General features: G+C 66.6%; 1 protein-coding gene across 3 annotated transcripts in view; it reads left to right on the forward strand.

Annotated features, from left to right (window-relative positions):
• SLC22A23 (solute carrier family 22 member 23) overlaps positions 1-14,970 on the forward strand; it is a 75,103-nt gene that overhangs the window by 23,308 nt on the left and 36,825 nt on the right. For all 3 annotated transcript variants that reach the window (XM_056108477.1, XM_056108478.1, XM_056108479.1), the window contains exons 2-3: positions 2,937-3,040; positions 4,696-4,850. In XM_056108477.1, coding sequence (XP_055964452.1) covers positions 2,937-3,040; positions 4,696-4,850 — 259 coding nt within the window. The remainder of the gene's footprint in view (positions 1-2,936; positions 3,041-4,695; positions 4,851-14,970) is intronic.

A 14,970-nucleotide genomic window follows, 5' to 3' on the forward strand; every position in this document is an offset into this window, starting at 1 on the left:
GGGGGGAGCCTTGGACTGCAGGGCACGGGGCAGCGGGGGCTGGGGCTTCCCACAGACGCCCCGTGGCCCGCAGGGCTGGGAAGTCCCGAGGTCAGCGCTCAGGTCAGCCTCAGCAATCACATGTCAGCACCTCCTGGCCCGGCTGGCCGGCCAGGTCTGGCCAGCACGTGGCCATCCTGCCCGGTGTGGGTTGGCCGGCACCTCGCTCTGGTCATCCCGAGCACTGTGTGGGGGTCAGACTCGCGTGTGCCCCGTGCTGGCCGCTGGGAACCACATCTGGGTGGGCCGGCCCCCGCGTTCGCCCGAGCTGCACCTCCACAGCGAGGGGGCCGTGTGCCAGCTCCACCGTGAATCCCAAAACGGGGTCCCGAGGGCGGATGGAGCGCAGGAGTGTGGGGTGGCCGTTTGCACGTGGAACGGGGAGGTCGAACGTTCTAGAACTGCATTTCAGAGGGGAGGCTGTGACCTGGGGCGGGGAGGGAGGGATGCCCCCCCACAGGAGGCCTGGTCTTAATTACCTTCTCCTCCCCCTGGTGGCTGTGCTCACAGCTGCCTCCCGCCTCTCAGGTTCCCATGCAGATAACTCCATGTCGAGACTGACTGCGTTTCTCCAGGCATGTGTGCATGTGTCTGCAGGTGTGTGCGTGTGTGTGATGTGTGTGCATCTGCATGTGCACGTGTCTGTGTGTGCGTGTGTATCCGTGTGTGTGCATATGTGTGCTTGTGTGTTTATGTGCATGTGTGTGCATGTGTGTGTTTACGTGTGTGTGTGTGTGTGTGTGTGAGAGAGAGAGAGAGAGAGAGAGAGACCGGCAGTCAAACAAGAAGCCCCAACCCAGTAGACACCGGCCCTGCCCCCCACGCTGAGGAATGTTCCATCAGGGCGGGACTTGTGTCTGTCCAGGGGGCCTTATCTCGGGGCGCCTGCTGGCCCCGCCAGTTTGACTCAGCGCTGCTGCCTGAGCTCCAAGTGCGGGGGTGGGGGTGGGGGTGTGCTGGGGGTCTGGCCCCACCCCTCCTCTGCCTGCCCCTGGGTCTGTCCACCTGCCTCCCCTCCTCAGCGCTGAGGGCGAGGACGCAGCCCCGGAGGCTGGTGGCCGCGCAGGTGGCCGGGTGCCGGGCTGCCGACGGTGGCTCAGACCCCGTGTCTCCTGCCCACCCATGTGGCACGCTGTGTCCCTGGCAGGGCGTCTCCTCCACAAACACGCCTCCCGGGACGCCTTGCCCCGGCCGCAGCCCAGGGTGGGGCATCGCCGCGACCGGCACAGGTGCTGGACGGGCTCGCCAGGGCCCTGGAGGTGTCGGGGAGGCTTCGAGGCCACGGCAGCTGGAGGACGCGCGGTCCTGACCCCGGCCGGCGGGAGGAGGGGCAGCTGCGCACAGAGCCAGGCCGGCACCTGGAAAGGCCGGGGCTGGCCGGCGTCCTGTCCTGGAAGCGATCCGCCTGCCCCCGTGTTTCCAGGCGCGGCTCCAGGAGTGTGGCCGCCTCCTCCCCTTTCACTCGCGCGTGTGCCGTGCCCGTGACCGCACTGCGCTGTGTGGCATGTTCCTGCGGCCCGAGAGTGGCCCACGCAGCTGGCCACGGCTCCTGCCCTCCTCTCCCCGGCAGGCTCGGACGTGTTTCCATTCCCTCCCTGTTGATTCAACACGGCGACACCGCTGTGTGGACCCCGGTGGCTCATGCTTGAGTGTGGGCTGACCAGTGCGGGGGTCTGTGTTCCCCGGCCCGCGAGGGGCCACTGGCCAGAGGTGGTCCGCTCCTTCGTGCGTGTTTGCACAGGTCTCCAGACCGTTACTGCTGTTCGTGATGGCTGAGCCCGTCGGCAGTCCTGTCCGCGGGGAAGAAGGGGTCCTGACCCCGCCCAGCTCCGCTTGGGCTCCTGCAGTGGTGGTGGGTGGGGGGCAGGGAGGGGTCCCTGTGAGTGGCACTCCGGGTGGGAGCGTGTGGTGGTGACACCGCACCCCTGAAACTTAGAGATGTTTACGCTCTGACGCACCCACGTGGCCTCAGTTGGAAAAAGATAAGAAAGAAGCCGGGGGCTGGAGCGATAGCACAGCGGGGAGGGCGTTTGCCTTGCACACGGGCCAACCCGGGTTCGATTCCTGGCATCTCATATGGTTTCCCCCGAGCACCACCAGTTCCTGAGCGCAGAGCCAGGAGTAGCCCCTGAGCATCTCCGGGCGTGAGCCAAAAAGGAAAAAAAAAATTGAGAAAGAAGAAGCTGGGGGCATGCAAGGGGCAGGGTGGGGTGGGGCGGTCAGTGGTTCTCAGACTGAACAGCTGGGACCCAAGACTGTCCTCCCTGGGGGGCAACAGGGAACTGGCCAGGTGTGGCTCAGGCTGCGGGTGGGGTAGGTAACCCCCGTCCAGTACGCCCAGGGATGAGACTGCAGTGGCCACACCCCGCGCCCAGCCCCGGCCCCCACCCCACCTTCTGGGACAAGGCCTGCGTGCAGGGGAGCCCAGGCTGGGCTGGGTGGGTTGGGGGGTCCCAGGATGGCTTGGAGGAGGTCAGGCAAGCGGGCGGCGGGCAGTGGCGGGGCCTATCCACTGCCCTGGCCTTGCTCTGGGGCGGGGGGCTTGCTGGAAGGAAGGACCCGAGCGTCGGCAGACAGACCCCTGCATCTCGCCCGAGCACTGGGCAGGAGGGTGGGCGTCTGGCAGGTGGAAACTCAAAGGTGGCCTTCTCCCACCTAGCATGGGGGTCCCGGTGTGCGGCCACGGGCCAGGGGCTGGGAGCAGGACAGTCCTCTGTCCACGCGACCATCCTCCCGACCTCCCTTGACCCTGCACAGGAACGTGGACCCCCTCCGAGGCCAGATCCCGGGGGTCTTCTGGGCTCGTGTACCCCGTGCCCTCACCCAGCCGCAGCCGACCCCCCTGTGATGAGTCCTGTCCATCTCGGTCTCTGACCTGTCTCCATCTGCCTCCACAGTGGGACCTGGTGTGTGAGAACGCATGGAAGGTCCACATCGCCAAGTTCTCCCTGCTGGTGGGCTTGATCTTCGGCTATCTGGTCACCGGCTGCATCGCCGACTGGTGAGTGCCTGCCGCTCCCGCCCCCTCCCGGAGAATCCCACATCCAGTGACTCAGCCTGGGCCCCCCCAGAGACACCCCAGCACCGCCCCCCACACACACACCAGAGAATTCGAACTCGCCACCGTGGCCTAGACACTCGAACTCGTAAAATGTGGCCCTGAGGGGCGGCTGCTCCCCCCTCCCACCAACGGGGGGTCTGCTGGGTGTGGAGGGTGTGGGTGGGGGTGCACCCCTGGCGATCTCCCATCCTTTGAGGGGCTTCAGGGGCCACACTCAGCAGTGCTAGGGCTGACTCCCGGCTCTGTGCTCAGGGCTCACTCCTAGGGGACCGAGGGGACCACGTGCAGGGCCAGACACCTTCCCACCTACTCTTACTGCAACCTGAATACTTCCCCGTGAGAGCCTCCCGGGAGCCTCCCTGGCCGGCAGGAGGGTCCAGTCCAGGGTCTGGGAGCCGCGTCCGTGTCCGCAGATGCCCAGGGAAGCCCCTGAGTAGCCTCTGCTCCAAGCTGCCCCCTTCCCGGGGAAGCGCCCGCAGGCCGCTCCTGGCTGCTTGTGGAGGGAGCACCGGGCCCAGGGCCGCGTCCGTCCCGCCCACGCTGCCCGGGACCTGGTGCCACTCCGGGCCGGGCACAGGCGTGAGCCGCAGGTCAGGGGCTCAAGGACACGCCTCAGGTCCCCACGTGTCCTTTCCGCACTGTCCCATGTTAGTTTGGGGGTCCCCACCCGGACGGGCAGCCCGCGTCTTGTGTCGTGGGCATGTCACAGCTGCAGGGGCCCCCATGTGTCCCCCAGGGGCCCCGAGCGACCACGCTGGCTGGCGCAGGAAACGGGGGATCATTTCCGCAAGTCAAACAGCCCAACGCGGGGCTTCCTGAGGCCTCCGAATGGGGCGGGGTCTGGGGGCCTGGGGGACCTTGCCCAGGAGTGGGGGGCTGATGGCTCGGAGCCAGGCCTGGCCCTCGGTGCTGTGACCTCCTGGGGATGATGGGTGAACACCCAAGCCTGCCCCCACCCCCACCCCCAAAGGCTCTGGAACCAGGCCTGCTCCTCCAGGAAGTCAGGCCTGCTCCTCCTCCTCCAGGAAGCCACCCCTGCTGCTCCTCCTCCAGGAAGCTAGGCCTGCTCCTCCTTTAACGCTTTCTTGGCAGGCACCTGTCCTGTCCTCAGCCTCGCCCAGTTGTGGGCAAGGCCCGCCCCAGGCTCTCCCTGGCAGCGGTCACTGCCCCTCTCCATGGGCCCTTCCCGGGCATCTGCTTTCCCACAGGTGCTTGTCCCAAGAATGCTGACGGCCTCCGGGCCCGGCTGACTCACCCACGTGGTGACCGGCCTGGCTTTGGACAAGCCCCTCTCAGGGTGGGACGGGGCTTAGGTGCTCCCTCCCGGCCACACCTGGGAGCACGGCGCCCCCTGCTGGTCGCATCTCCCCGCGCCCCCCCCCCCTCCCTGCACCCCAGCGAGTGCTCACGTCCCCCCACCCCAAGCCTGGCTGGAGGGCGACAGCCCCCCGGAGCTGAGGGCCGTGTGTGGGCTCGGGGAGGCTGACTTGTCTCGAATCCCCCCAGACCTGGGCCCGTCCCGCTCTCATCTCGGCTGGGCAGGGGCTGCGTGTGCCCCGCAGGCGGGCAGGGGCCTCACGCGTGTCTCTGCGCAGGGTGGGCCGGCGGCCCGTGCTGCTCTGCTCTGTCATCTTCATCCTGCTCTTCGGCCTGACCGTGGCGCTGTCCGTGAACGTGACCATGTTCAGCACGCTCCGGTTCTTCGAGGGCTTCTGCCTGGCCGGGATCATTCTGACCCTGTACGCGCTGCGTAAGTACTCCCAACGCCACGGGGACTCTGCGACGGGCCACGGCCGAGGAAGGTTTGCCCCAACCGGGCGTTGTGGGTGTCGGGCCGGCCGGTGGTCACGCGGCACCTGTGGGCCTTCCCTGCAGGCAGGTGTCTCATGGGCCCCGGTTCTCGGGGTGCGGCCAGTGAGGGGTTGTCAGTGGCCGGCCGTCTGGGGGCACAGTTGCCCATGCATAGTGGCTCGGCTTCGGAGCTTGGTGGACAGTTAGAGGTCCCTCTCCCCGGCCCATGCCTGCCGGGTCAGCGGCCACAGTGGCCACGGAAAGTGGCCTTGGTACCGCAAAGGTCACGATCGGTCTTCTTGCTGGCCATGGGCTGTGGTGGCCGAGGGCTGCCGGAGCCTCCGAAGATCCTGGGCGTCCTGGGGGCCTTGAGAGGACAGTCCGTACACCAGCCGCGCCTGTCCCGGGGAGGGAGGACAATGGTGGACGGTGGATGAGGCGGGACGAGGCGCCCCCTGAAGAGCCTCCCAGCCACTGTCCACCCGGTCCGGGCCGAACTCCCTGCTGGGGGCGTACAGATGGGCTCCTGCCACCTGGTGCTGGGGCCCTTCTCTGGGGAAGGCGCGTTTCTCTGCACCGCCACCGTGGGGGCACACGGCCTGGGGGACTGCGTGGTTTTTTTTCTCCGGGGCACAGAACTGTGTAACCCCAGCCCCCGGCGGCCCCCCAGTGCTCGGCAAGGGCCTGTGCTAGGTGTGTGTTGGCAGGGACACGTCCGTGAGCCGTGTGGCTGTGTGCCAGCAAAACCTTATTTCCAGAGGCAGGTGGGGGCCGGGCTGGATCCGGGACTGTATCTCTCGGCCTTGGGTGCGGTTCTGCTCCTTGCCGCCCGCCTGGGTGGGGCCTGGCACCCCGGCCTCCCTCCTGGCCGTCCATGCTCTGGACATCGTCCTCCCCACCGCAGCTTGTCCTGTGCCCAGTGGTCTGTGGCCCATCTCCCGAGTGTCGGTATTGCCATAAACAGACTTTGCATCTGAAGCACCGCGGGGTGTGATTAATAACGGCTGTTTCCCAAGCTTAGGAACGTGAATTGAACAGTAGTGAAAAAAATAAATAATGACCCAACAACCCGGCGCAGCGAGTGTTCCCAGGTTCGATGTCACGCAAGGTGTGGCACGTCAGGGTTCAGGCCCAGCAGGTCACGAGTCACCCTGGGAACCCGCCCAGGTGTTTGAACTCTGCAGGTGAGGCGGCTGAGTGAGGGATGACGGAAGCGCTGAGGGGGTGAGGAGTGACTGGGCGCTGCCCAGATCATGTGGCCGACCTGCACGGGGCCCTGGGTTCGACCCCCGACGTGGCATGACTCCTCTCCGGCCCGCACCCCAGCCCTGCCAGACCAGACCCTGACGGAACGAAAAAGGCGGCCGTCGTGCTGGGGGGAGGAGGAGGGTGGGGGGAAGGGCGTGTGCTGGGCCGGGAGCGGTGCCCCCCTCTGGGGCCCAGAGAGGAGAGAAGCCCCCCGTGAGGGAGACAGGCTGCGTCTGACTTGCCACCTGGGAGTGTTTGTGGTGTTGCCCCTCAGGTCCCCGGGAATCTGTTTCGCTGAAAACAAGCGCTCAAGGCTGGCCAGCTGGAGGCTCCTTGGCCTGGGGCATCGATTATTGGACGATGCATCTTTAATGCTGCTGATGGCTTCTCCTCCAGCCCACAGGCCCTCAGCCAACTCGGCGATGCTTGAGGGGCCTCCCGGACCAGGAGCTCATGTGGGCGTGGCACCCTGTCTGGGCAGGGCCGTGGTGGGGGGAGAGGGGTGAGAGCCAGGCTCTCTGCAGCCCGGCCGCCGCTGGGTGACTCTCGGTCAGCCCACAGCTGCTGACTTGGGGCGTTTTTCCTGCTCCGGAGCCCAGGGGTGGCCAGTGCGGGCAACTGAGGGGTTTGTCGCCAGCCCGTCCCAGGGAAATACGCTCCCCTTTAAGCCTTGGTCTCCTCAGGCCCCTCACGGAGCCATGGTGAGTCATTAGAACATAAATTCACAACGATCAGCCTCTGCCCTGACTCCTGACCGCCGGGCACCCGGGAGAGCCCTGGGAAGGCAGGGCCGGTGGGTTTGGGTGGGCCGCCGTGCCCACACACGGGCAGCAACCAAAAGGGACAGACGCTGGGTGGGCCAGAGGAACCAGAGGCCCAGAGGCCCAGAACCCCTGACCGAGGGCTCAAGCCTGTCTCAGGGGCGATGGGTTCCTCTTCTGAGGGGCCTGTGCCACGCGGTCGGGAAGGCAGCTGTGTCTTGTCAGGAAGCCCCAGACAGAGGGCCAGGCCAGCACGGAGGGCGGGAGCAGGCCCAACGCCAGAGCCCCTGGGCACTGCCATGTAATATAAGGCAGCGGGAAGCCCGGACTTGCCCTCGGGGAGACTTTTCTTTTTTTTCTTTTAAATTGTATTGAATCACCGTGAGATAGTTACAAGCTCTCATGTTTGGGTTACAATCGCACAATGATCAAACACCCATCCCTCCACCAGTGCCCATCCCCCACCACCAATATCCCCCCTTCCCACCCTCCCTCTGCCTCCATGGCAGACATGATTCCCCATACTCTCTCTCTACTTTTGGGCATTATGGTTTGCAACACAGACCCTGAGAGGTTATCGTGTTTGGTCCTTTATCCACTTTCAGCACACATCTCCCGTCCCGACCCATCCCTCAAGCCATCCTTTTCTTAGCGATCCCTTCTCTACCCCAGTTGCCTTCTCCCCTTTGCTCACGAGGCAGGCTTCCAGCTAGGGAGCAATCTTCTGTCCCTTGTATCTGCTGTCCTTAAGTGTCAGCCTCCTGTTACATTGTTTCAGACTTCACAAATGAGTGTGTCGCAAGGAGACTTCTCTAACTCCACACACGGGTGTTTCTTTAGTCCCTCTCTCGTGGGCTCTGTCTCCCCTCACCCCCACCCCAGTCCGACTCCCGAGCTTTGCTGGGGGCTTCAGAGGCCCTGCTTGGGGGTCCCTGCGGAGCCCATGGCTGCCGGTTGGGCCTGAGCAGGTTGCTTGGCGCTTCCTTCTGGCGTCCCACCTTCCCGGCCGCCTCTGTGCCCTGGGCCTGGACTCGGCCGACGGCTCCTCCCCCTCATGGAGCCGACTGGAAGCCCCACACGGGATGGAGGCACATGGCCTGGCAGAACCCGCCCAGAGCTAAGGACATGCGGGAGCGACTGGCCGTGACACCCCCAGGGGGTCCAGACGCTCCCCAGGGCCCGCGGCTCCTTCTGCGTCCTCCATCGTGAGGGTCTCCCGGGGGCCCTGGGGGCCCATTTCAGCCCTGCATCAAAACTGGGCAGAGGGCGTTGAGGGGTCTTCAGACATGAGGGCCTGCCCGGTGGGCTGGAGAGAGAGCTGGCCAGTGGGGGGGGGGAGAGAGAGAGAGAGAGAGAGAGAGAGAACTGACCAGTGGGCTAGAGAGAGGAAGCTGGCCAGTGGACTGGAGACGTTTCCGATGGTCTCTCGTGAGTCCACAGGCTTCCACGTTTCCCCCAGTTTGCTTCTGGGAAGCAGATTGTGTTTGCCAGGGGTAGCGTTTCCTGTAAACGCCGACGTGGCCAGAACCCACAGTCCCTGGGCCTTCCCAGCGCCACCCCTTGCCCACTCTTGCCCTCCACACCCAGTTCCTGTGCTCGTGGGGGCACCAGGAGGGGCCGGCCCGGCAGGAATGGGCGCTTACCTACGGTCTGGGGGAAGTGGCTCTTTTGGTCTGGAGTTTAGGTTTCTGTTGGGGGAACCCCCAGCGGGGCCGAGGCCAGGGCCAGGAGTGCTGGTCTGCAGAGCTGTTCGCTCAGGCTCTCCCTGGGCAAGCGGTTTTCTCATCCTGTTTCGTCTTTCTCCCTTGGAACCCCCGGCACTGCGGGGGGTGGGGGGAGGCTGGAGTTCCTGGGGTGGGACTCAGGGCCTCGCGTCTAGCCCCTGGGCCGCGGCCAGAACTGCCCCCAGCCCCCGTCTCATTGTAACCTTTCGTTTTCCGGTGACACCCGGCAGCGCTCTGGACTTAACTCCTGGCTCTCTTTAGGCAGAATTCCAAAGAATTTTGGTTCTCCCCTGAGTGGGACTGGCCGGGCGTGGGGGTGGGTTTCTCAGGGAGCAGTTTCCCCCCTGCAGACCCGCCCGGGAGGCGAAGGCAGAAGCCCTGGAGCACCTGCCCCGGCGAGGGACACGGCCAGGCGGCGGTCAGCACCGGGCTCTGAGGCTAGAGGCTGAGCCGGCTGTTAGGGGCCCAGAGAGTGCAGGAGGCGCCCTCCTCCCAGCCGGCCTCTCCCGCCCTGCTCTCGGCCATCCCGAGGGAAGAAGCGCGAGGGTCTGGCTCGGGGCCGGATGCGGGGCCTGCCAGGGCAGTCAGGGGCCGGGGGTGGGCGGCACTGCCAGGCCTCGCCACCTGCCTCCGGCTCAGCGTTCGGGGCGGGGAGCACGGCCCCGCCGACCCCAGGCAGCGTCTGACTTGCACACGTGCCCATTTTATTTGGAACCGGCCAAGATAGGCGCGCCTCCAAGTCATATGAAGTAACAGCAAATATTTTGCTCTCTGATGTTCTCAGATGTGGGGCATTTGGAGGCCTTCCCAGGCCGGGCAGGGCCTCGGTGACACCGAGCGTGCTGGCAGGCGGGGGGAGGGGAGCTCATAGAAAGATCTGGAACTTGAGCCCGGCAGGCCCTGTGAGCCCCAAGGTGGCCATCTCCGGGTCCTGCACACCTTGCTCTGACTCCCGGCCTCTGCCCCACCCTCTGCAGAATTGTTTTTCAAACTGAGTCTCGCAGAGCCCTGGGGGTCCCCACTTAGGGCCCCTGGGTCCCCGGGGTGGGGGAGAGAAGAGCCGCTGTGAGAGCAGACGCGCAGGAATCCGCGGCCGCCCCACTCCCGCCAGACTCTGGGTCGGAGGCTCGGCCAGTGACGTCTTCCCTGTGGCAGTTTCACAGCTAGGGCCGGGCAGGGGGGCTCTGGCGGGGGGGCTCTGGGGGGCTTGGCCTTGCACTGTGTCCTCCTCGAGCTGACAGCGGCTCTCCACGAGGCTGCCAGCGTCAGCACCCCGGGCCCGGGCGTGTGCAGTGGGAGGCCTCTGCTAATGGTTAACTTGTCTCTGGGCCCAGACCCGAGCCAGGCCAGACCCAGGGCGACAGCCGCCCTCCCCCTCCCGCCACCCTCCCTGCCCAGCTGGGCTCAGGCCAGTGCCAGGACCCTGCTAGTCCCTCCCAGAGCATCTCCCCTTGTCCGAGAAGACAGAACGAGACATCGGGCTAACGCCAGTTGGTGGAAGCGTTCAGTTCTGGGGAGACAAGCACGAGAGCAACGTTGGGCCGGCCGATCGGGGCGTCAACACTCTTGGCGCAGACAGAGGGGAGATAAACGTGGCCGCCTTGAGACCAGGCTCCTCCCAAGCACCCCCGAGTCGCCGGCGGGCAGGAACCTCGTTATGGCCCGGCCAGGGCTCCCGGTCATGAACAGACGTCACTTGGGCTTCGAGGATAGAGGGGAAGCCCTGCCCGAACGCTGCTGCAGCACGAACCTTGGCAGTGGGTGGTGAAGGGCCGTGGCCAGCCGGGTCAGCTCGGCCTCGGCGTGTCGGTGGGGTTGGGTTTCTCCTGCTCGCTCCTGCACAGACACCTGCGGGAAAGGCTGGTCGTGAGAGCACTTCCCAGGCATTGTCGGTGTTGTGTGCACTAGGGTGGGCCGGGCTCCCACCAGGAGTGAGGGAGGGGCCCTGGCTAGATGGACAGTGCAGAAGAGGCCCCTGAGAGCTGAGTTTCGAAGGGTCAGAGTGACGTGGAGTGCTGTGGGGGGGCGGAAGCTGAAATGGCCCTGTGCGTCTGGGTCAAGGCGGTCAGGGCGCAGGGGACCCCCGTGCATCCTGGGTCGGGTGGTCAGGGCGCAGGGGCGCCCCCGCATCTGGGCGCTGTGGTCACGAGGGCCTGTCCGAGACGTGGCTGGCAGGGGCCGGGAAGAGGCTCCCGCAGCGGCAGAGCTTATCTGCCCTGACCTCGGGCTGGTCGCCGGCCGCCGAGGGCATCACGAAGGCAGGCAAACAAGCTGCGTGCTTGGGGCTCGTCCCGGCAAGGCAGGGCAGGCTCCCGCAGGGGTCCGTGGCATAGCCGGAGCCGTGCCAGGGGCAGGAGCCACTGTGAGGGTACAGAGGCAGCGCGGGTGGGCGGGCGGGGCGTACCTGCACGGTTTGTCTTCGTGTGCTGGGCCTGCCCGTGGCCGCTGGCAGGAGGCGATAAGACTCGGTAGATGCTGGCTGGGGGAGGGCGTGCAGGGCCGCAGGCAAGTCTCTGCCCGGGCCCGAAGGGAGCAGCATAGGGAGGAGCCGACGGCAGCCACGCTGAGACGGACCCGGAGGAGACTGGGAGCACCCCCCGCACCCGCCCCCCGGGGTCCCTGGAAAGTCGACTCGGCTGACTGACCCCCGGGTGCTGAGAAGGGACTCCAGGGAGCATCACGCGTGCAGAGTGCCCCAGGGACAGACAGGGAGTGCCCAGTGGGTCAGAGGTAACTGGGCCAAAAGCCGCTGAGTGTCCCGTGCCGCTAGCCTGCGCCGCCCGCATGGCTCTCACTCGGGCGTGCCCCCTGCCTCGTGGGGGCCAGCATTCCCGGGCAGAGTGTGGCTTATTTCAGTCGAGTAGCCTAGGGTGTCCCTTTGCTGCCCGCCACAGGAAGCGTGTCGTAGCATGTCGCTCCGTGGCCTGCGGGGTCCCACGGGGCTGTTCAGGCACTGAGGTGGGCGCAGTGGGGGACGCCGGCTAGCCAGGGGGCAGGGGGTACAGACTGTCTCTGTACCCTGAGCCTGCTGTTGTGGCCACCCGGCAGGGGACAGGAGCCAGGAAGGCCAGCCAGCACTGGAAAGGCCAGGCCTCGGCCGGGACACAGAGCAGCGTGCTTTGGGGGGCTTATTAGTTTGGGGGCCACACCCGTTCTACTCAGGACTTACTCCTGGCAGTGCTCTGGGTGTGGTACCAGGGTGGGCTGTGTGCAAGGCAAGTGCCCTAACCCCCATCTCTCTGTTCATCCCCTCTGAGAGGGCACCAGGGGGGCCGAGGAGGACTGTGGCCCCCCGCATGACCGACCCCCAGACGCATAGAGGAGGCGCCCGCATCCTGCCAACGGCAGAGAACTTGCACTCAGCCCCCGGCACGGGATGCAGCGGGGGGCGGGGGGGGGGACCCTGGGCGGAGGCAGCTCTAGCTGCCGTAGGGACGCCCCTTCCCATCCGCTCCCCTCACCCTGCACCCCGACCATGGTGGCTGCTCCCGTTTGCAAGGACGCCGGGTCACTCGGGGTGGGTGGGCGCCCGCCTGTGCGTGCAGCGGCCCCAGCCCAGGTCTGGCGTCTCTCTGGCTCCGCGGGGAAATGCTCTTTTCCTTTCATTCCAAAGATGCTCCGTGAGTGTGCAGGGGTGCTCGGCACCCCACAAGGACTCGGCCTGGCCTGTGTGGCTTCTGCATCGCCAGGCGCTAAGCTGCACCCAGAGGGCGGCCGGGCGGGCCCGAATTCTGGGGCTTCCCGCTGGGCTCAGAGTAAACCCGTCCTAGCGTTTCCGCATGGAGGCATCACTAGCCTGCCGCCAGGTGCAGTGACCCGAGACCTGGTCCCCCCTGCGGCCTGGAGCCTGCCCTCGGGGGGGCCCTGCCCGGCCCCTTCTCGAAGGGCCCGTGAGACTCGGGCACTAGAACATGCATCAGCTCCCCAGGCTCTCGCTTATCTGCCGTCTCGAGGGTAACTGCACACGGGAATGAGCGGCATTTAAGGGAGGCTGACTCGATGGCCCGTTCCCAGAACCCAGGGAGAGGACAGAGGGAAAGAGCGAAGCCCGGAGCAAGACGGAACGGCGGGGAGGGGCGGGTTCGGGGGTTGGGATCGGGGGTCCAGGGCCCCGGAGCACGCGGGGCGTGGGGGTGTGGGGTGTGCGTCTCCACCACAAACAGCAGCCGGGGAAGCCGGACGCCTGAGCGCGGCCGCGGGGCTGCAGGTGCCCGCCGGGAGGCCTGGGGACAGGCGGGGCCGGAGCTGGGCTCTGAGCGCCTGAAGCTCGGCTGTGGGGGTTTGTAAATCTCGATACCTTGATTTAAAAAAAAAAAATGAAAAGAAGGTGGATGAGCGAGGCCTCTGGGGCCCCTGCCTGCACCACAGCCCGAGTCCCTCAGCCCATTCCGACCTCTCACTCGGGTGCAGAGTCCAGCAGGCCGGCCCCATGGGGCCTGAGCCCCACACGTCCTGAGGCTGCGCATGGCCCCCACAGCTCCCTGACCTGCAGCTCCCAGCTTTTCCCGCGTGAGAGCGTGATCCCGAGCTCCGTCCGCGGGGACACCCCCAACCTGCAGGGGCGGGAGCCCAATCTCCGCTGGGACGCACGGGCCCCCTGCCTCCTCGCGACTCTAGGGGCTGTCCCGGATGGTCCAGGCCAGACCGTCCCGCCCAGTGGGGAGTCCCGGCTGTCCAAGCTGGGGTGAGCGGGCCACACCTGCCTCTCCCCACCGCTCCCTCTGGGACACTCTGAGTGGACACATGGGCTCCTCTGCGGGGACACGTGTGTTTCTCTGCAGGGACATGTGTATTTCTCTGCGGGGACACGTGTGTGCTCCCCCGCGGGGCAGGAGCCTGGGGAAGGCTGAGCCGCCCCCTCCCAGCCACCAGGCCCTTCCCGTCTGCTGGTGGGGCTAAGGGGGCATCCAGGCCTCCCCGCCTGGGGCCGTTTCATCTTCCTGCTCTTTCCCGTGAACCCGGAGCCGTGGGACACGGGGCATACGGAGCGATGGAATGTGCCCCGCGGCCCCCTAGACACCAGGGCTGAGCACCGACCCTGCCCCCTCGCCCCGGGTAATCATGACCAGAGCCCGGCCGGGGGCTGGGGGGGGCGCAGGGGAGGAGGGCCCGCGTCTGTTTCATGCTCTCTGCGGGGGACCCTCTCCGGCCTGCCCGGCGCTCCTTGCTGGCATGATGCCTGCTACCTGTGGCCGGCCCAGGCGAATGTTTGTGCAGTTGGCTGGAACGGGGTGGGGGCGGGGCGGGCAGGAGGGGGCCGCTGATGACCCCCTTCCCTGGCTGAGTCCTGGACACTCACTCCAGGCCCTGCCAGCATCCTGCCAGCGTGTTGCTTGGGCCCCAGCAAGGGCTTCCGGGCCCCGTGTCCGACGTGGGGTCCACACCAGCCCCCACGTTCCCTCTGGCCTGTGGTAGATGAGTCGGGGACGGCGCCCCCTGCCCGTCACGTGCTCGTTCCCCGGGAGATGCTTGGCCAGAGGTGGACGCCGAGTGCCCGGGGTCGGCAGCCCCGCGAGTGAGCCCGAGGTTTGCTCCGGGCTCTCGGGCCTCCTGGGCACTGAAGTCAGCGTGGGGCGTCCGGGGCCCTTTGCGGGGTGCCTGGCCTGGACCACAAGCCCCGGGGTGCGGCGGGTACCTGGGCCTGCTCTGTTGGGGGAGGAGGGATGCGTGTTTGGGACCACACCCAGCGGTGTGCGAGGCGTGTTCCAGCTCCGTGTCAGGCGGAGTTGGGGGACCCAGTGCTGGGCCCGACACCGGGTGCCCGCGGGCATGGAGCCCTTTGGCCCCCTACTCCGGCCCCGCTGTGTTTTCACTTATTTCCTTTTGGTTTGGGTGCTCGGGGTCTTGCTCAACTCTGCACTCAGGAATTCCTCGTGGCCTGCCCGGGGACCCACGGCCAGCACCTGCCTGCTGAGCTGTCCCTCCAGCCTGCTCCTTCAGGTGCTCTGCAGTGCCGGGAGTGGGACTCAGGGCCTGACCCGTGCAGTGGCACCGAGCCCGGTGCCGGGATGCAGACGGTTGAAGCAGCGGCTCACGAGCTGGGGGTGCCGAGACCACCGCGCAGTTTTCCGTGGCATTTGCTCTCGGCGTCAGATGGGAACGGGAAGGGGTGGGAGGAGCCTTCGGCCCACATCTCTCCCCTCCGCGGCAGCCCCTGGCCTCCCCAGAAGGGCAGAGGGCGTCGCTGTACACGTCAGCGGGATTTATCCTAATACGCCGACCTGCCTTGCCCTGGCCAGCTGTTCTCTGAGAACAAGCAACATCAGATTCGCCAGAGCAACAACGACGACAGATTGAAAGCCTGCAGGGGAACTCCTTCGCGTGAGGGTGCAGTCAGGCCCGGGCA

This window comes from Sorex fumeus, unplaced genomic scaffold (assembly GCF_029834395.1).
Source record: "Sorex fumeus unplaced genomic scaffold, SorFum_2.1 ptg000218l, whole genome shotgun sequence".
Taxonomy (NCBI): Eukaryota; Metazoa; Chordata; class Mammalia; order Eulipotyphla; family Soricidae; genus Sorex; species Sorex fumeus.